The sequence below is a fragment of the Neomonachus schauinslandi genome, chromosome 1, assembly GCF_002201575.2.
Source record: "Neomonachus schauinslandi chromosome 1, ASM220157v2, whole genome shotgun sequence".
Taxonomy (NCBI): Eukaryota; Metazoa; Chordata; class Mammalia; order Carnivora; family Phocidae; genus Neomonachus; species Neomonachus schauinslandi.
Window position 1 is genome coordinate 162000761 of NC_058403.1, and position 21075 is coordinate 162021835.

Below are 21075 nucleotides of genomic sequence, written 5' to 3' on the forward strand. Positions count from 1 at the left end.
TGATTTCATAATTTTTGGTTAGGTTAATATTCACTATTTACATTATTATGAAACTTACTTTTTCTTCATTGCTGAGATATACTACTTTGAAATTTCCTTTCCTGCACAAATTTGTTTTTCTTAGAGTTAATAATTGTCTCATTTTCTTCATTTGCTTGATTTTCTTTGTTCCTGTCACTAATTCATACCCTCTTACAAATCTGTATAGCTTCTCTCATCATACACCAACACCTCAGGTATTTTCTGTTTCTTGTTTTTCTTGGGGACGTTTCTTCCTGGAGCTCCCTGTGCCCTGTTCTTTCTGGACTGGTTGTTTTCTAGGCTTGTGGCACGGCTCTTCTCCTGGAGCATCTTTTCATTATTACCCTGAGGGTTCTTTCTGCCTCTCTCCTTTGCTAGGTTTTGATTTTCTGCATCTTTTATCTTCCTTTTGCATGGCTACACTTTAATTTTGGTGAAATATACCTTTTAGTACCTCTCTAACATAGGTTGCGAGGAAGGTACATTTTTTGAGACCATGTACATCTGAACATTCTACCCTTGCACTGATTGATAGTTTGGGCTGCATATCACATTCTAGGTTGGAAATAATTTTCCCTCAGACTTTTTAAGACATAGCATCATTTCTTCTAGTTTCTAAGTGTTGTGTTTAAAAGTCCAGTGAGGTACATTATTTGAGACCATGGACATCTGAACATTCTACCCTTACACTGATTGATAGTTTGGACTGCATATCACATTCTAGGTTGGAAATAATTTTCCCTCAGACTTTTTAGTCATAGCATCATTTCTTCTAGTTTCTAAGTGTTGTGTTTAAAAGTCCTGGGTGGCTCAGTCAGTTAAGCGTCTGCCTTTGGCTCAGGTCATGATCTCAGTGTCCTGGAATCGAGCCGCATGTCGGGCTTTCTGCTCAGTGGTGAGTCTGCTTCTCCGTCTCCCTCTGTGATCTCTCTCGCTCTCACTCTTTCTCAAATAAATTTTAAAAAATAATAATAATAATTAAAGTCCAGTGACATTCAGATTGCTATCCTTTGGGGGCATCTGGATGGCTCAGTCGTTGGGCGTCTGCCTTCAGCTCAGGTCATGATCCCAGGGTCCTGGGATCGAGCCCCTCATCGGGCTTCCTGCTCAGCGGGAAGCCTGCTTCTCCCTCTCTCACTCCCCCTGCTTGTGTTCCCTCTCTCACTGTGTCTCTCTCTGTCAAATAAATAAATAAATAAATAAATAAAATCTTTAAAAATAAATAAATAAAATTAAAAGAAAAAAGATTGGTATCCTTTGGATGTGACCTTTTTAGCTCTAGGACAGTGTTTAGGATCTTTTCCCTTTTTCCAGTCTTAAATTTCATGATGATTTGTCTTTGTATATGTGTTTTTCACTATTATTCTGGCACTTCATGAGCCTTTTCAGTCTGGAAACTCGTGAGCTCCAATTCTAAGAAATTTTGTTATTTCTATAATAATTTCTTCATATCCATTTTCTTACTTTGTTCTTTCTGGAATTCCTGTTAGCTGGTTGTCAGACCTCCTGGTTTGATCTTTTTAATTTCTCTTTCCTCCTTCCTGTTTCTTCGGGGTTTTTGTTCTGCTTTCCAGAAGAATTTTTCAAATTGATCTTCTAGCACTGCTATTAAATTTTTAATTTCCTTTGAATGTTCTTTTTTTCTTACAGCATCCTGTTCTTGTTTTCCAAATGCATTATCTTTTATCACCCCTCTAGTGGTCTTTATTATAATTTTTGAAATTTTATCTTGCTCTCTACATTGTCTCTGTTTCTCTTGGTGTCAGTATCTGTAGAATTTATCCAAAGGGACATCATCTATTCCCTGATTTGGGATCAGGAAGAATAATGTGCTTAGCTGCCAACTTTCAGAAAACTGAGCAAGGGGAAAGGGCTGGGAATTTTCTTTAACCCTGAAGATAAACCATTCCAAATTCCTCACTATGGCCTGGGAAAGCCTGCATGATCTAAGTTCTAATTGATCTCTTATCCTGGGGAAGCTTACAAGAGTAAGATTCGTGGGCCGAATTACAGTTCCCAGCGCTGCTGAAGCTGTAACTGACGCCCACCTGCTCCTTCCCATGCTCCCCATTCAAAACTCCCTTCACCCCCATCTTGCACTTGTGCTGGGCTAGACGAGGTGGCCCAAACCCTCATCCCTGAGGCATCTGAGACCCGGTCACCTTGCCTATTTCAGGCTATGATTGCTGCCCTTTCCCTTTACCGCCAGAGTTGGGCACAGGGTACTAAGAGATGTGTACCAGCAGCCCTACCTCTGACGATCAGGATCAGTTACTTCTGCCACTGTGGCGCTACTCCTTTCTGTGTCTGCTGGACTTTGGGCATGGAATCTGAAGAGAGTAGTGGCAGTCATAGCTTTGAGTTTAAAGTCCTCAAGTTGTAGGGATGGGAAGCACACATTTCCTGAGTGCGTCACTGGGAACAATGGGAAGCAAGGTACTTCTTCCATCCCTTGGTTCCCAGACCTATGCATTCCACCAGTTGGGAATGAGGTACTATGTAACAGGCATTAATTTAGGATGTGTACTGTACCCCATTCTCACAGGGTATCATCTCCAAGCTGCTGGCTCAGCTGTTCCGCATTGCTCTGTCATAGGATTTTTTAATGATGGCACTCAGCATTTTAGGCTGGATAATTCTTTGTTGTGTGGACCCCAGATTTCCCCTTTTTGAGAACTGTTCTATCAGTTTGGTAGCTTTGGTGCAGTGTATGGTAGGAAGAGTGGAGTCATGGTCCTGTGCCCATTGCTGTACCTCTGTACCTCTTTTGCTCTAAAATGGGTCCCATAAGTGATGTTACATGGTACAGCCATGTTGGTGAAGCAAGCATTCTGTAGGCCCTGTAATGGTGCTGGCTAGGTCCTGTTAGCAAGAAGGGCAAACCCATGCTCAGAATATGTGTTACTTCCAATTAAGATAAATTACCTGCCCCTTCCCAGGTGGAAAGGGTCCGATGTAGTGAACTTCCACCAAGTGGCTGGTTAGTTTCAAGAGATGATCCTGGGCTCCTGGGTGGCTCAGTCGGTTAAGTGGCTGCCTTCGGCTCAGGTCATGATCCCAGGGCCTGGGATCGAGCCCCGCATCGGGCTCCCTGCTCGGCGGAGAGCCTGCTTCTCCCTCTCCCTCTCCCTCTGTCTGCCCCTCTGCCTGCTTGTGCTCGCTTGCTCGCTCTCTGTTAAATAAATAAATAAAAATCTTTAAAAAAAAAAAAAAAAAAAGAGATGATCCTATTACCAGGATCTCAGCGTTGGCTTCTGTTGCTCTCAGGATAGACCTTAACAACAGCAGTAGCTAAGTCAGCCTTGGACCTAGGCAGAGCCTCATTCCCTGCCACTATGGCTACTCCTTTTAAAAACCATTGTGCCAGGGGCACCTGGGTGGCTCAGTCGTTGGGCGTCTGCCTTTGGTTCGGGTCGTGGTTCCGGGATCCTGGGATTGAGCCCCGTGTCGGGCTCTCTGCTAGGCGGGAAGCCTGCTTCTTCGCCCTCTCCCACTCCCCCTGCTTGTGTTCCCTCTCTTGCTGTGTCTCTCTCTGTCAAATAAATAAATAAAAATTTAAAACAAAAAAAACCCATTGTGCCAGCACTGGGATGACAGAGACTAGTGAATTAACTGGCTGAATTGTTCTTTTGGTTATTGTTGATTCTTCTGTGAAGGATGCTTTCTCGTGGACGTTAGCAAAATACAAAGATCTTCACACTTTGTGCACAACTCCCATAGATGCATCCACATGCCTTTTCTCCCTAGTTTTTTGTCTTTAGTCTTCCAGTCTTTTTCCTTTCGGGCCCAACCAACCAGCGAACCATGCTTCACTCCCCATGGGTCTTTGTATCTTCTTTCCTGAGGCCACTTTTTCCATGTAAAGTGGATGACGAGGTGCACTGCCTGAAGCATACCCATTTGGGAGTGATTTCGCCTCATTAATGTCTTTCAGGGCTATCCCTGCCTGAAGCTGTAATGCATCATTTTCAGCTTGTACATACCAAGCCAAATCATCCATGCAGCAAGTTCATCCTTTATCCTCCAAAAGCCAGTCACAAGGGATCCTCCATGTAGCCATATGCATGAACCAGTGGAGAAATAGGATGGTATGCACTGGTACAACAGTGCATAGTGGATATTATGGGGCCTGGGTTTCCTGTGTGTGCAGCTGACTTGTGCCCTCTGGCCTTACTCATGTCGAATGCTAGTGTACCTCTCCTGTCTTACAGTGGATTACTGTAGAGCCTACCTGATCTTAAGATTTGGTGAATATGAGAGATCTCAGCTCGTGATGGGCAGTTCTTGATGCATGGTCTTTTGTTGCTCCATGGTTAGAAGCTCCATCTCTACCAGGGTCTCATATCTAGGAGCTGATTTCAAATGAGGTCTTGTTTTTCACTGCAGATGGCATGGTCTTGCTGTAGAACCCTAGCTGTCTACATTGTGATTCTCCTACTGGGAGCCTACCACAAGCTTCCTGTGGCTTCTTTTAGCGAAGACACCTTTAACACTATAGAATTTACAGGGTTGTATGGCCCAAGTGGGGGGCTGCTTGCTCTGCTGCCTGGATCTGTTGCAGAGCTCTTTTCTGCTCTGAGCCTCACACACCTGGCATCCTTTTTTACCACTTGGTTAATGGGTCTGAACATTACAGCCAAGTGTGGAATCTGCTGCCTCCAAAACCTGAAGAAGCTTACCAAGCCTCATGCTTCACTCTTAGCAGTGAGAGGTACGAGATGCAAGAAGTTGATCTTTACTTTGGAGAGGATGTCCCACCATGCATCAGACCACTTGACCCCTAAACACTTCACTGATGTGATAGACTCCTGAAACGTCATAGGGTTTATCTTCTACCCCCTGGAGTACATTTATCTACCAGGCACTCCAATGTACTTGCCCCTTTTGTTTACCAGGTAACAGTAGCAACATACCGTTGATGTATTGGATCAGCCTGAGATTATACAGAATGTCCACATAGTTTGGTTTCCTTGGGGTATCTTACGACAGAGGATGGGAGAGTTAACATAGCCCTGAGGCAAACCATAAGATATACTATTGTCTGTCTCATGAATGCAAGCTGCTTCTGATCCTCCTTCCTAATAAAGATGGAAAAGAATGCATTCCCCATGTCTTGGCCCCTTCCAGATACCTGCAGTTCTGTTGACTTGCTCTAACAGATTTACCATGTCCAGCACAGCAGATGTAACTGGGACTTCTACTTGGTTGAGTTGTGGTAGTCTGGATAATCTTCCAGAACCCATTTGGATTTTGCGAGGGCCAGACTTAATGGAAATATGATGGGGACTATTAGCCTTTGTATTAGTCAGTGTTCTCCAAAGAAACAGAGCCAGTAGGATATATATATATAGAGAGAGAGAGATTTATTTTAAGGAATTAAATCGTGGAGGCTGACGAGTTTGAAATTTGCAGAGCATGCCAGCAGGCTGGAGACCCAGGGAAGAGTATGTTGTAGTTTTTTTAAGTCTGAGGGCAATCTGGAGGCAGAATTCCTTCTTCCTTGGAGACTTTAGTCTTTTTTCTTAAGGCCTTTGACTGATTAGATGAGGCCCACCTGCATTATAGAGGGTAATCTGCTTTACTCAGAGTCTGCTGACCTAAACATTAATTATATCTTTAAAAAATACTTTTATAATAACATCTGGACTAATGTTTGACCAAGCAACTGAGCACTATAGCCTAGCCAAGTGACACAAAACTAAACATCACACCCCTGCATCATTTAGGTTTGCAGATAGCACTAATCTCTGCTTTTCCTCCTGAGATGTGGTGTTTGTTGTTGTTGTTTTTAATTACTATTTTGTATAAGAGGTAAAATGGCAGCTTCATGGCTTCCGCTTGGCCTTCCATAGTATGTCAGCTCTAAAATGCCATCATAGAGTATGCTCCTTAGGACTGCTCCTGGTACCTATTGTGTAGGATTGGGATTGAGTGGATTTGAAACAAGCCCTCATCTGATCCTACGGTGGCGCTGTGGAACTAGATGGCCTTTCCTGGTTGTCCCAGCTTGGGGCAGAGAGGCCAGGCCTTTGTACTCCTGCATCGTCCAGTCATTGGGTCCAGGCAGCTCCCTTTGGCTGAGGCCAAGTCTAGGAGGGACTGTAAGAGGGGGATTCAGCCAACTTGCCCAGCAACTAGTGAAATGAGTACCTTGGCCCTTAAGCCAGCATCTGGGTGGTACAACACAGTATCCAGTATCAGATGACCACATCTGCTTTTTTAAAACATCAGCTTTATCGAGATATAATTCACATACCATAAAATTCAGTGGTTTTTAGAGTATTCACAGAGTTGTGCAACTATCACTACAGTCTAATTTTACAGTATTTCCGTCACTCCAAAAAGAAACCCCACATCCGTTGGTAGTTCCTAGCTTCCTCTCCCGACAGGCTACCAATAATCTGTTTTCTGCCTCTATGGATTTGTCTATTCTGGACACTTCATATAAATGGAACCATACAGTAGTATGTGGTCTTATCTGCTTTTAAAATGCAGTTTGACTTTCACGATTTTTTAAAAAATTTCTTCTCCTTTATTTACTGATTCTCACGATTTAACTGAATGCTTTCACTTCCATGTTTTAATGAGAATCGAAAAGGATAATTACACAGAATTTAACAATTTATTTGAAAATGTCACCTAATATTTTGTCTTTCAAGCAAAAATTCCAGTGCATTCTTTTCCTCAAGAGAAAGCAGTGGCAAATACTCTTTTTTTAACTCCTCATACTACTCAAGCCATTTTGGTATCTCTGAAATTCCTGAAAGCTTCATAGATAAAGCCTTCAGTAATAGAAGATCCTTTTGACTAATCTCAATTCTTAGCCCCAAAATATGAGTCCATAAATGTTATTTCTAATATATTATATAGTAATGTCCACAGTTTTTGTCATTTATTGAAGCAAAGCTAAATAAGAGTTCAAATCCTGTGAATTTAGAATCTTTTTAATGATAAATATGAAATATTCAGGTTAAAAAAAAAACAACCTTAATTTTTACTGGAGCCACTAGATAATAGTACTTTGTTCTTCTTTGCATAAATTTTATAGGAAACTAGAAAATCTAGACATTACTAACTCATATACTTATTAAATGAAAAAAAGTGGTAGAATGAGTGAATTCTAAGTGTTAATAAGAAAGTTAGTCATATCTGGAAAATCTGAATCTAAAATTTAATACATTCATTTGTCTAGTTTTTTTCTTGCTGTTCTCTTAGTCAGAGTTAAAACCTAAACATTTGTTGAAAGAATACAAGACAGGGCGCCTGGGTGGCTCAGTCAAGCATCTGCTTTCGGCTCAGGTCATGATCCCGGGGTTCTGGGATCGAGCCCCGCATCGGGCTCCCTGCTCCATGAGAAGCCTGCTTCTCCCTCTCCCACTCCCCCTGCTTGTGTTCCCTCTCTCGCTGTGTCTCTCTCTGTCAAATAAATAAATAAAATCTTTAAAAAAAAAAAAAGAATACAAGACAGATTCTTACCTGAAAAATAATGGGATGAGCCATTCATTGAGGGCGGTGCTACTGGTTCTCACCTTGGCAGGCAGGCAATGTTTACATGATTTTGTAAAAACTTAGTTCCGTGAAGTAAAGTATGTTAGACTAGGAGTTAGGCAGGCTAGGTGTGGCCTCGGCTCTGTGGCTAACTTTGGATTCAAAGTCAAGTCTGATGCACAGTTTGTATGTTTTATTTCTGTATTTATCTTTCAGCTTGATATATTTAGAATATGTGGGGCACAGAAACCACTGGTGTAATTTAATCGTACTTAAGAAATAATGACAACTAAGTTTTATTGATTCAGTTATTCATTCCCTTACTCAACCAGTGTTTTTTGACTACCTGCTGTGTGCCAGGGGATTAAAAGCGAGTAAGTTTAGTCCTTGTCCTCAGTTTATTCCCACAGTTAATGAAATACAGCATGATGAATAAAAAGGCCCAGAAGGCAGGAGACATGTGGTTAGACGCTGCTCTCTCCCATTGGCGGTAGGACCCTGGCTGTGTCGCTCAGTGCCCCTGTGTTTAAAGTGGGAGAGAGAGTCTGAGTGCCTGGATTTGCTGAGCCTCAGTGAATGTTAGCAGCAGCCTCACTTCCTTCAACTCCTGGATGTAAGACAAATAGAAATTTTAAAACTGAGAGTCAGAAATTGATCCTTTAAAGAGGCTTCTATTCTTTTCTCATGTGAAAGTGGATTACTATAGGAAAAGAGTTGGCCTTTTTGAAGGAACTTAGCATCTGAACTCTTGTGCATTCAGTTTCAGAAAGGAGCAAGTCTCCTTAGTGTGCTGCCCAGTCTAGGGAATGGGTTCATGTATGTTTATGTGACTTGAAAGAGAAGCCATGTTTCTTTGAATCGTTATAGAATTCAAAGAACTTTCCATAGACATTATCTTTTTTTTTTCCCCATTAGATAGATAAAAGCCCAGAAGGACAATTCACTCAGCTAATGACATTGCCCAAAACCTTACAGCAACAAATAAATCATATTATGGACCCTCCTGGAAAAAACAGAGATGTGGAAGAAACTTTACTGCAAGTTGCTCATGATCCTGACTGTGGAGAAGTGGTGCGACTAGGTATGTTTATGGATTTGACATCAAGGAAGTGCTTGCTGTGGGTAAAAAGCAAACTTTGTGACTGAGATGTATTCTTTATTCTTTCTTGCCTAGAGAGATTGAGAGACAGATTGTCTCAGGGAAGAAGAAAGCACTAACAATCTGGGGTTTTTCCAAATCTAAATTGTCATTTGTTTGAAGTAGGGTGGTGAAAGTACTTCTGTTTTCAGATTCCTGGGTCCTAAATCACTGTCAAAGGGGGAAACAATGTTTGTTTTGGTTCCAAGAGCGTAACTTCTAGAAGTTATTCCAAAGACTCCTCTGTGTCCTTCATGGTGGTCTGAGAAAGGAGACTGGTGCCATTTTTAGTGCTTTTCTAACATGAGGAACACAGCTTTCATCAGCCGACTCCCGTTCAGTGTGTCTCATCATGTGTTCCGTCAGTTCCCTCTGACATGGCCCATGTTCTACATATTATCCCCAGGGCCTTCCCAATGTTTACCCAAAAATCTTACCTTCAGAGACCCACTTCCCTTTGAGGCGTTAAAGATAATTCACAAGGGCTGTCAGTAAAAAATAATCATGATTGAAAAGGACTCCCGTCCTCAGATGAGCACGTTCTCCTGTTTTATTGAGTAAATATTTCCTGAGCTCCTCAAAGATGCAAGCTACTGCCCCAGATGCCCCTCCAGTGACGCACTCTCCCAGGAACCTGTCCCAGGCTGTCAGAGCATGCGTTTAGGTTCCCAGGTACCTATTCTGAAGATAAGTGAAGAGCCAAGTTGTTTGTTTTCATTTTAACATGATTCTAGTCACAATATGATCTCTGCTGCCTTTGTGAGAGGATGAAGGACTGAGGAGTCCAGTGTATGTTTTCAGAATGGAAGTTTTTCTCCTAGGCAGAAACTTTGGGTTCTTTTTAATCATTTCCCATCTTGGGGTTGAGATCCAGCCTCCTTAAGCAGATTTAAAGTCATAAAATGACCTTTGAGGGTAACTTGACCCCCCCCCATTTTAATTAAGGTGAGGAGGTCCAGGCCCAGAGGGGAGCAGGCATTTGCCTGAGCTCACACGGCTGGTCGGTGACACGGCTGGCAGCTCCGGTCTCCTGGCCCTCAATCCTAATACCCCTTCCACTGTCATTCTGCGACACCAGGGCAGAGCTGGATTTGCTGGTTTTCTTGGGTAACTGGAAAGAATATTTCGTTTTAGGTTTTAAAAGTGTTAAGATGACTAACATCTGGCTTTTTTGGCATTCTTGCTGGTTTTCTCTCACAGGGCTTTCAGCAATTGTGAGACCTTCTAGTATGAAACAGAGCACCAAAGGCATTTTCACTGCTGGTAAGAACTTTTGAAAATCCATGGTTGTTGTTTGTTGTTGTTGTTTTGTTTTTGTTTTTGACAAGAGTTACGTTTAATTCACAATGTAATGAAGGTTACAAGTAAAAAGCTACATATAAAGCATGAAAAGGCCTATTACGCAAATGTACATATTTCTATACAAAGCTCCTATCACCGTTTGCCACCCTCGTCTCCTGTGTTTGTTAGCTGGGCCGAGTCCTGGAGCTCTGGGTTATGCGAGCTCTCAGTCAAGGGAGGTGGTAGGGGGAGAGCTTCTGAACCAACATCTCAAAATGTCCTCTTAAAGACATCAGTTATTTGCAAAGTAAAATCATTTCCTTTTCGGAGATCCGGGCTTAATGTACCTGCTGGATTGAGTGGCCTCAGCATTCCTGATTAAAACGTAAAGCTGCATCTGTATCCTGCAAGTACTTCTGAAGTGCTGAAGTGCGGTGGTCGTGAATTAGGACATAGCACTGGTGTACAGACAGGCAGAACAGCACTGTCATCTGATCTAAAACCGTCAGACCATGTGAGGTGCTGCTGGAAGCCTTACTGCCCCTCTCAGTTTTCTGAATATCTCCTTGTGTGCAGGTCATCCCCTCATTTTAGGATTTATGAAAGTCACGTGCATATTGTTGCCAAAGCAGTAGTACCTTGCCCTTCTCCCCTGCTGCCCCAATTTCCCCTCTCCAGAGACCACTGCTGCTAACTCTCCTAGTGACTTGGTTATATGTCCACTGTCAGTTTGCTAAATAGTAGGCGTGTACTGCTGCTTCTCTCCTTTTCCGTTGTCGGCATCATCTGTGGACTTCTCACTCTGGCAGATTTGAATTCAGCTCTTGTACCCACCCCGCCGCACACGCTCACCCCTCCCTTCCCTGGGTCCTCGGGTAGTTGCTGTGTAGCTTTGGTGAAGCCAGTCGTCAGAGTTTACAGCGTATGACTCTGTTACTGTGATTCATAGATGAGCTGTATCATACACTTTTCCTTCCCTGCACGACTTTCTTTTCCCACGGGATTGTCTTCCCCTGTCTTGTGGGAGGGATCCCCTGTCTCCTGTCTCTTGTGTCTTTTACTTTCGTGGTGTACACTCTCATTTTGGTGAGGCACGCCTCCAGTAACTTCCTGAGAAAGGATGCAGGGAGGCAAACTGGGAGACCGTGAATAACTAGAAGTATCTTTAGCTTACCCTCAAATATAATTGACACTTAGGCTGGAGATGGATTCGAAATCATTTTTTTAAGAATTTCGATATCATGGGGCGCCTGGGTGACTCATTCAGTTAAGCGGCTGCCTTCAGCTCAGGTCATGATCCCAGGGTCCTGGGATTGAGCCCCACATCGGGCTCTTGCTCAGCAGGAAGCCTGCTTCTCCCCTACCTGCCACTTCCCCTGCTTGTGCACTCTCGCTCGCTCTCTGTCAAATAAATAAATCTTTAAAAAATAAAAAAAAGAATTTCGATATCATTATTCCAATTATCTTCTCACTTGAGGATTGCTGTCAAGGTCCAAAGCCATTCTGATTCTCAGTCCTTTGTTCCTTTGTGTATATTCTTTCTGGAAGCCGGTTAGGTCTTCACTTGCCCCCAGGGCTCTGACATTTCTCAGTGATATGCTTTGATAATGAATCTGTTTTTATCTACTATGGGTACTCATTGCCTTTTCATTTTGGAACCTCAGAAAATAAGAATATAAGAAATTTTTCTTTTATTGTTTTTTTTACCTTCTTCGCATCTGTTTTCTCTCTTCTCTTTCTGGAACTCCTTTTATTCAGATATTGGACCTCCTCAAAGAGCCCTTTGGTTTTCTTTCTTTTGTCTCCTGTTTTTTATCTCTTTTTGCTCTGTTTTCTGGGAGATTTTCTCAACTTTAGCTTCCAACCCTTCTTGAGTATTTTATTTCTGCTATTGTATTTTTAGTTTCCAGGAGCTCTTTCTGTGTTCTTTTTTTATTCTCTGAATGTACATTTTTGTTTATTTTTTTGAAGATTTACTTATTAGAGGGAGCGCACACACATGTGTGCACTCGAGCAGGGGGAGGGGCAGAGGGAGAGGCAGATAATCTCAAACAGATTCCATGCTGAGTGCAGAGCCCTATGTAGGGCTCGATCTCATGACCCTGAGATCATGACCTGAGCTGAAATCAGGAGTCAGACACTTACCCAACTGAGCCACACAGGCGCCCCTGAATATATATTTTTCAAAAAAATTTTAAAACATCCTGTTCTTGTTTTATGGGCTTAAGCATTTGAACGTATCTTTGGATATTGCCACATTGCCCTCCAGAGTGGTTATAGCAATTTATAGTCCTACTAGCAGGAAATGAGAGTTCTCTTTTCTCCCCATTCTCTCCAACACTTGGTATTGTCAAATGATGGACTTTCCTAGTTCAGTCTTTCTTTATGTGACTGAGCCTCTCTAATGTGCCAGCCAGGCAGGATACAAAAGTGAACACACCGTCCTGCCTTCAGGGAGTTCATAATCTAGAAGGGGAGACAGATGTGTAAATAGAAATTTGCAGTACTGGGTGATAGATGGCACAGAGGTAACGCCATGTAGGGAGTAATCTTTCAGCCTGATTCTGATCTCTGGGCTGAAATTGCCAGGAAGTTGGCGTGGTCACACCTCTTAACCTCTCACCCCAGCTTCCTGGATACCCAGCTGTGTTTGGCCCCAAGGACACAGTGCTGCCCCTCCTGAGTCTTTGGAAAGATTCGGCCAAAAATTCAACAAAGATTTAGTAGCTCGTGTGCCAAATCTACTCAGCTGAAGATCTTCCTACTGTGCAGGAGTGCATAGCTTTGCATTTCCAATTAAGATATTTATTTAATCTATGTTCCTGCTGGTTTATCCTGGCAAGGCTGAAGATGAGGTGTTTTTGTTTGCTTGGGTGATTCAGACTATTAATCTGTGATTTGCATGATTGCAGCTTCTTGGGTGAGGCTGAATGCTTTGGGTTTTCTTTCTTTTTTTTTCTATTTTGGGCTTCTTGTCCCATAAGGAATTATTAGATTTATGGATTTTTTTTTTATCTGTGATCATGTGTTACGGGGTTTTTAAATTTTTCTTTTCTTTTAGAGATACATATTAACATTTTTACAAATGAAATGACAGGATGTTTGAGATTTGCTTGAAAATAAAACATGGTGGAGGGAAGGGGGTTAGGGGTAGAGGACACAAAATTTTCCCTGAATTGATACATTGTTGAAGCTGAGTGAAGAAACATGAGACATGATCTACTCTTCGTTTATAAGTTTGAGTTTTTCTCTAATAAAATGTTTTTAAATATCTGTCATCATCACCTCTTGACCCTTCAACCTGAAATGAATCTTTGGTCCTCTTTCCACCTGCTCTTTCCAGTGGCCAGCAGAGGGCAGTGGGTGACACAAAGCCACAGCCCAGTTTTCCTGTGGCCACCCTGGTGCCCAGGGCTGGTTCCTGCACGTGCTCACTGCCTGCTTCCCTTTCCTTTCCGAAGATGCCTTATTGGACCGTGGAAGGCCAGAGTACCAGAATGTGTGCAGCCTGCTCTGCGTGTGCAGAAACTGTGGAAAGTGACCAAATGTGGGTTTACCTTATGCTCTGGTTTCTCTGGTTTTATGGTGCTTGTGGGCTGTGATGAAGGCAGCTCAGGCCAAAGGCCCAGAGCCTGGAGCTCATATTCCAACTTAACTACTGTGACTTGGGCAAGTTACCTGATTTTTTTGAGTTTTACTTTCGTAGGGATAATTACCCCTGCCTCACCAGGTTGTGAAAATTACATCTTATGATAAATAAAGCCATCTAGCACAGTGCCTGGACTTTCTCTTTTTGGTATCATTACCTAGAAGTTGCCTGACTCCTCTTTAGGCCTCTTTGCACTGTCATATTCAGATGGCATTCGCCCACCCATGAACCAGGTCTCTCCAGTTGGAGCAAACTAGCAACGAAAGGCCCCGAGTGGCTAGTTGACTGTTCCTCTTCCCTTTGACTTCACAGCAAGCTTCAGAACCTCTAAGCCTCTGCGTGTTGTTCCTTAGAAGTCCTCTCTTTGTGGTCATGGCTGGCATTCTGCTTGCTTTGCTTAGGCAAAACCCTCCAAGTTCTACCTGTGTTCAGTTTTTCAGCTAGCTAGCTGATGCATCATGTGCAGGGTGGGAAAACCTGTGTATTTGATGGAGTTTGTATTCCTTAGTAGCCATTCTCACCCCTCCCCTTTGCAACGTCCCACTCAGTGGGGGTGAAAAGGCAGGTTCAGTCTTCCCCCTTAGCTAGTGAATACCTTTAATACTCAAGTTCAATTCAGAGAGATCGCTAACCGAGGAGCTAAGCTTGGGGTCAGAAGACCTGGACTTGAGTTGTAGCTACTCTTTTCTTCGCTCTGTAACCTTGGCATGTTAATTAGCCCTTCTTCCCTGAAATGGAGGAGATCCTAATACCCAGCCCGCTACGTGTTCTGAGAGTGTCCAGTATGTACCTAGTAGGTGCTTTATAAACTGGGGTGAGTCTAGATCTAAATATCACTCTATTCCTAGACAAGATAGAGGCCAGGCATCTACAAACAGCCCAGAGGATTGCCTTTTCTCATAAACTGTGTTGGGTAACACAGTTGCCTGTTCTCATGTGGTCTGACTCTGTCTTTATTAGTTCCCTTGAAATCCCTTCCTCATCAGATACACCCATGTTCAAAGGTGAGTACAGAAATGCCTCCAAAGCCAAACACTACTTTCCCCTTTTAGCCTAACTCACCAGCAGCTCAGGAGAAGTGAAAGGCCATTTAGTCTCCTGACACTTGCCTTCTCTTCTTTTCATGGTAGCAGCAAATGGCTTCACATCTCACATGGGTCACAGAAGACCAGCTAAGCAAAGTGTTGTATTCTGATCAGCAGCAGCCTTCACGTTACTAACCTGTCTGAGTCTTCTGGTACGGGAATAGGAGAGAGGAGGAGGATTTAGTGATAAGACTGAGAAGTAAGCGGAGCCGGCAAAGGGAGCCTGAAAAGCCAGGCAGAGGAATTCAGAGTTTATTTTGAGGGCAGAGGGAAGCCAAGGAAGGATTGTAGAAAGACCTTGATGGCTAGAGAGTAGAGAGCAGATGGAAGGGAGATAACACTCTTGCTCAGGAAACGGATTAGCCATGGTTCAGCCAGTCAGGGGAGGAGTTAGGCAGCCTGAACTCGGTTCATTGCAGTACAGGCAGAGAGAAGAGATGCGTGCAAAATTTAGAGGGCAAGTTACCTGTTCCAGATGGTTGGAGGGATATGGGTAGTGAAGGAGAGAGAGGAGTCAGAGAAAACTCCATGTCTGGCCTGGGAAGCACTGGACGGTGGTGCCATTCCCAGAGGTGGGGAGGTTGGGAGGATGATTAGCTTAATTTCTGAAATCTTGCTTTATTTTTCCCCACCTGACTTTCTGGTCAGTCAGAACTGACTCTGGGGACAGATACCTATTTACCTCTCTAGCTTCAAAGGATTCATCTGAGTTAACAAGACGGGTTTAGTCTTGTTCCTAAAAAGTTTCTGGCATGCCTGAGGGGTTCCTTACCAGCCCTTTCCTGGAACACAAGAGAATGGATTGTCGATTATCTTCTGCTTCCAGTTTCTTATAACTAAAATACTTCTTCCATTTTTTAGTATCTACACATTAAATAAGAAGAGCACATAATAATAGTTAAGGATTTTTTTTTTTTTAGCGATTTGCTTATTATTTAACCTGAGAGTCCTTAAAATAAGTTTGTACTTCTGCTTCAAGAGGTTTTCTTTGTAGATAATATCTAACTGTGGTTGGAAAATAATTGGAAGAATGTTTGGGGGCTTACTGATTTTCCCTCCTAAATATCTGAAATGTGGAATTATGGAAGGGAGAGATCTCTCACAACCTACTCGTATCTCTGCCTCACATTGTTTCCTGGAGAACCATGTCTGTCACTGGATCCATCTTATTTAACCTCACACAGGGATTCATGGTCTTACATGTGTAGTAACTTTGCTGCGGGTCATGTGAAACAGGCTGGAACTCAACAGAAGTAAAAGTTGAGGAGCCAGATGTTGAAGTAGATTTTTATATGCTTCCAAAAAGACCTGACTTCAGATACTAGTCAAAACTCATAATGACCACTTCAGGTAGATAAGGATGTGTCTAAATACGCTGTTATCTAAAGAGATATTGCATCTTTATCCATTGGGGAAGGAGCAAAGACGATGATGATGGTTCTTAAAGTTTCTCTCTTAGCAGGCTGTCTTCCCTGAAGACACATTCTAAATGCAGACTTCCTAAATCACCATCCTTTTCTATAGAGAGAGAGCAGAAACCAAAAGTAGGCTTAATGTAAGCCAAGTAGAATTCTGTGGATTGTAAACTGTGTGAGAGCAGAGACCATAACCTCAACATCTAGTTCAATGTCTTATATAGATGTTCAATAAATATTGGTTCAGTGTATTTCAGTGACTGAGTAAATGAAAGGTTCTAGGTTGTCTGGTAGTAGGAAAAAATCTCCATTGATACAGAAAAGTGCACAAATCATAAATTTGGTGAATTTTCACCAGGTGAACACACTCGTGAACCTAGTACCCAGATGAAGAAATAGAACAGGACTGTCCCTCAGATGGTGTGCCAGTCATAGTCACTAGTTCTCTAGGGGTAACTACTCTCTGACTTCCAATGCCATGCTTCTGTTGTGCCCATTTTTGAACTTTAGATAAGTATGTAGTCTCCCAGGTCTTTCATTCCTCTTTATATGAGTGAGATTTAACATGGTGTTTGGAGCAGTAATAGTTCATTTATCCTCATTGCACCAAGTCCATTGTATGATTATACCACAGTTTATCTACTCTCTTGTTGATGGTTTCTTGGGTTGGTTCCAGTTTTGGGCCCTTACAGGTAGTGCTGCTGTGAATTTTTTTGTACCTGTCTTTTGGTAAGCGAACATAGGTGTTTCTCTTAGGTGCATACTTAGGGGGTAGAATTACAGCATCATAGCTTATGTGAATGTTCCGCTTTGGTAATACTACCAAACAGTTGTCCACATTACACTCCCACTAGCTGAGCTCTTGGTGCGGCTCCTCCTCACTTGATGCTCCGTGTCTTTTTCATTTTAGGTACTGTGGTAGGTGAGTGGTGGTATCATATTGGAGTTTTAATTTACATTTTCCTGATGGACTGATGAAGCTGGGCATTTGTTCACGCTTATTTGGATATCCTCTTTTGTGACGTGCCTATTCTAGCGTTTTGCTCATTTTTCTATTGAATTGTCTGCTTTTCTTACTGAATTCCTCATATAGTCTGGATACATACAGGTCCTTTGTCTGATAATATGTAATGAAAAAGTCTTCTGCTTGGGGGACTGTCATTTCACTCTCTTGATGGTGTCTTTTGATGAAAAGACATTCTTAATTTTACTCAATCCAGTTTGTGAATTTTGTCCTTTATGGGTAGCAGCCTCTGTGCCCTGTATTGGAAAGGTTGCCCACCACAACTTCATGGAGTTTTAGTTTTCCACCGGTGTTGCAATTAGAATATTAAGGCAGAAAGGATCCTTCATTCCAGTCTGTTGGTTCTTTACCTTCTGCAACTCTGGCTCCCTGTGAAAACCCAACAAAAACTATACCGTCGGCAACAGAAGTGCGCACATGCACGCACACAGCATACTTTTCTGGTTTCCTCCTAACTTTCCTGCAGACCGATGTTGAAACCTACCCACAGCCCCTTGTCAGGGAACCCCAAACTAGTCCAGCCAGTCTTTTTACAGATGAGGAAGTCGAGGCCCAGAGAGGGTGCGTCATACTGTAAGTTTGTGGTCTAGTTGGGACTAGAATTCAGGTCTCTTGACTTCTATTTGAGTGCTCTTTCTTTCTTTCTTTCTTTTTTTAAGACTTTTACTTATTGGGGTTTTTTTTTTGGTTTTTTTTTTTTTTAAAGAATCTATTTATTTATTTGACAGAGAGAGACAGCGAGAGAAGGAACACAAGCAGGGGGAGTGGGAGAGGGAGAAGCAGGCCCCCCACCGAGCAGAGAGTCCGACGCGGGGCTTGATCCCAGGACCCTGGGATCACGACCCGAGCTGAAGGCAGACGCCCAGCGACTGAGCCACCCAGGCGCCCCAAGATTTTTACTTATTTGACAGAGAGATAGCACAAGTAGGCAGAGCGGCAGTCAGAGGGAGAGGGAGAAGCAGGCTCTCTGCTGAGCAGGGAGTCCAGTGCAGGGCTCGATCCCAGGACCCTGGGATCATGACCTGAGCTGAAGGCAGCCGCTTAACTGACTGAGCCACCCAGGCACCCCTCCAGTGCTCTTTCTAACACAATTAATTACCTGCTGCAGTCTTTCTGAGAATCTCCGGCAGAGCCATCGAAGGGAGAGACTGTTTTTAATGAAGGGAGGTTCCTTTTTTTTTTTTTTAAAGATTTTATTTATTTGAGAGCGAGAGTGAAAGAGAAAGAGAGAGAGAGAGCACAAGCCAGGGGAGAGGCAGAGGCAGAGGGAGAGGGAGAAGCAGACTCCCTGGTGAGCAGGGAGCCCAATGCGGGGCTCGATCCCAGAACCCTGAGATCATGCCTGAGTCAAAGGCAGACACTTAACCAACTGAGCCACCCAGGCGCCCCAATGAAGGGAGGTTTCTATGCAGTAGCAGCAAAATATGGCTACATGGTGACACTCATGTACTTTAGATATTTACCTTAAATGTTAAGGTCCAGCATGTCTGTATGTCAGGTTTGTGAAGTTGAGCTGGGACTTAGCATGGCCAGGGCATCTTCCTCTAGCTGTGACTCAGTGCTCTGGGGTTGCTGTGTTGAATCCTACTGTATGCACCTACCTGTGTTCTGCTTAGTGTCTCGATTGGTTCTGGCTGGAATATTAAAAAGCACCTTACGTAAGAAGTTTCCAGTCTCAATGCTCAAGTGGGTGAGGTTCACCAAAGTGGTTGCTCCAGGGAGAAAATTAAAAGAGGTGGAGGCAGGGAAAGGAGCTCTGAGTTCTTGACTAGGCTAAGTCCGTTTGCAAACAGTAGGCAAGCTGGGCCAAAGTTTCTAGAAGCATTCGCTAACAATTTTCCTGGTATGCAGACTTTTTACCTACCATTGCCTGCAGTAGTTTCTTCAAAGATTCTAAGTGGACTGGGCAGCTTGCAGGTAACAGGCCGGGGTATTTTCAAGAGACCACTCAGACCCCACTACTAGGAGGCTCCAGATTTAATGCTGTCACCTCATCCACCGTGCCTACCAGTGCTTAAAGTGCACTGCGGGCAGTGTGCATTTCAGACTTGCAGCACAGACCACAGTTCCTATCTCATGGGGGAAAGACCGTTCGGATCTTTGGGCCATGCCCTGAAACACGGACTAAATGATCTCATCCTCAGCACAAAGGAAGTTGAGCCCATAATACCATCTGCAAATAGTATCCTATTAGACCGGACAGACAAATAGCATCCCATTATTCTACCCCATTTTACTTCTGTCCCATTAGCCCCCAGAGAGCCTCTTCTCCAGTTTCATCAGGTACTTGTGATTAAGTAGGTGGAGGGTGCTAGAAGGTCAAATATCTCAATGAGGTGCATCTGTTCTGTCATTTCAAAAGCATTTACTGAGTACCTGCTATGTGCTAGGGACGGTACTAGGTGATGGGGATCAGGGATGAATGGGACAAGCTCCTTGTCCTTGAGGAGCTCCCAGTCTAGGCAGAGGGACAGGTCAGTAAGCTGACAAGCACCACACAGTGTGGTAAGTGCTGTAAGAGAAGTCAGCGCAGGTGCTGTGGGACCAGAAGGAGCTGCGTCTGAGTTGGCCTGGTGTGTCCAGGAAGGCCCTTCTATAGAAGGGATCTGAAAGGGGATGAAGAGGGTACGTACCCTGCAGAAAGTGATGGAACCGACATTCGTTCTGGGCAGGCCGTGGCATACGCAGTGACACAGCAGCAGGGAGCTGGGGATGGTCGGGATGCCGGCACAGAAAAGGAGCTGAGGAGACCCAGTGACATTACAGAGTTTTGTCTTTGTTTTCCTTTCTCCTCTTTAAAAGAGCTACTCAAGTCGGAGGTTGATGATAGACTCGTAACTCAAAAGATTCACTTATCCCATTAACTCGGGTACCTTTGGCATCCGTGTCACTGTTGGAGTAGATGCCTAAATCAGAGTCTCTTCCCCTTATGTTGATCATGGTGACCTTTAATCATCTTCGGCTCCCAGGGTTTCCTGGGACCCCACCCCAGTCAGCCCATTACTGCCCCACTCCAAAGACAGGTCTCTGGTCAGGATATCATGGAAGCTCTAGCTGAGTATGTAGTCAACAAGCACCAATTTTCTCACCATCTCTTTTTTTTGTCTTTTAGGTGTGAAGAAATCAGTGGTTTATAGTTCACTAAAGCTACACAAAATGTGGAAAGGATGGCTAAGGAAAACATCCTGATTTGGCTTGCTTTTATACGTGTTATGTATAGATTAATAAAGTGATCCTTTTTTGACAGAACAGTATTTGTTACCTTGACCCACTGCTTGAATTTGAAGATACCTAGGTTTGTATAATATTTGATTTTGAAATGTATGTGTTAGACATTTATCTGGGGGACCCAAATACCTTTGGGGATGAGCAAATAAGTAGTTTCACAGGCATAGGTGGGAATCTGTGAAAGTACTTTTAGCTAGTGAAGGATTGAATAGAACAGGGAAAATGACCTAATGTTCATTCAAGGCCTACACACCAGGTGTGATACATGAACTGCTTCTTTTAATCCTTACGCTACTTCTACAACATAGATATGAGCCCCACTTTTTTACAACCAAGGAAACTGAGGGTAAAGAAGTTAACTACCAGGCCCACTGGCCCACAGCCCCAAAACTAGTACATGGCTAAGCTGGGACTTGAATTCAAGTCTGTCCCACTCAAAAGACCAGTATCACATCCCACTTCAGGCCTTGCCTGCAAGATGTGAATAATTCTTTCCTGGTTTATCCAGATGATTTCTATGATTATTTTCAGTTATCACTGGCCATGGAGCTAAAGACACCTGGTATGGTTTCTTCTACACCATTTCTGTTCTGTGTCTTCTCAGATCAAGCGGGACAGTAGAAAATTCCTTCCTAGAATAAGCTACTTCTGGAGGGATGATGCATGATACATCAGAATTTATGGCAGACTTAGAGACCATTTATACTCCTTCACTTTACAGGTGGGATAAGTAAGGCCCAGAGAGG

The 21075-nt window shown here is 43.3% G+C and overlaps 1 protein-coding gene across 2 annotated transcripts in view; it reads left to right on the forward strand.

The window, feature by feature from the left end:
* Nucleotides 1-20344, forward strand: part of TAMM41 (TAM41 mitochondrial translocator assembly and maintenance homolog) — a 48782-nt gene extending 28438 nt beyond the window's left edge. The window contains exons 6-8 of one of the 2 annotated variants that reach the window (XM_021695046.2): nucleotides 8425-8590; nucleotides 9848-9910; nucleotides 20214-20344. In XM_021695046.2, coding sequence (XP_021550721.1) covers nucleotides 8425-8590; nucleotides 9848-9910; nucleotides 20214-20290 — 306 coding nt within the window. In that variant the 3' untranslated portion in view covers nucleotides 20291-20344. The remainder of the gene's footprint in view (nucleotides 1-8424; nucleotides 8591-9847; nucleotides 9911-20213) is intronic. The other variant, XM_044916401.1, reaches the window with a different exon arrangement.
* Nucleotides 20345-21075: the final 731 nt, after the last annotated feature.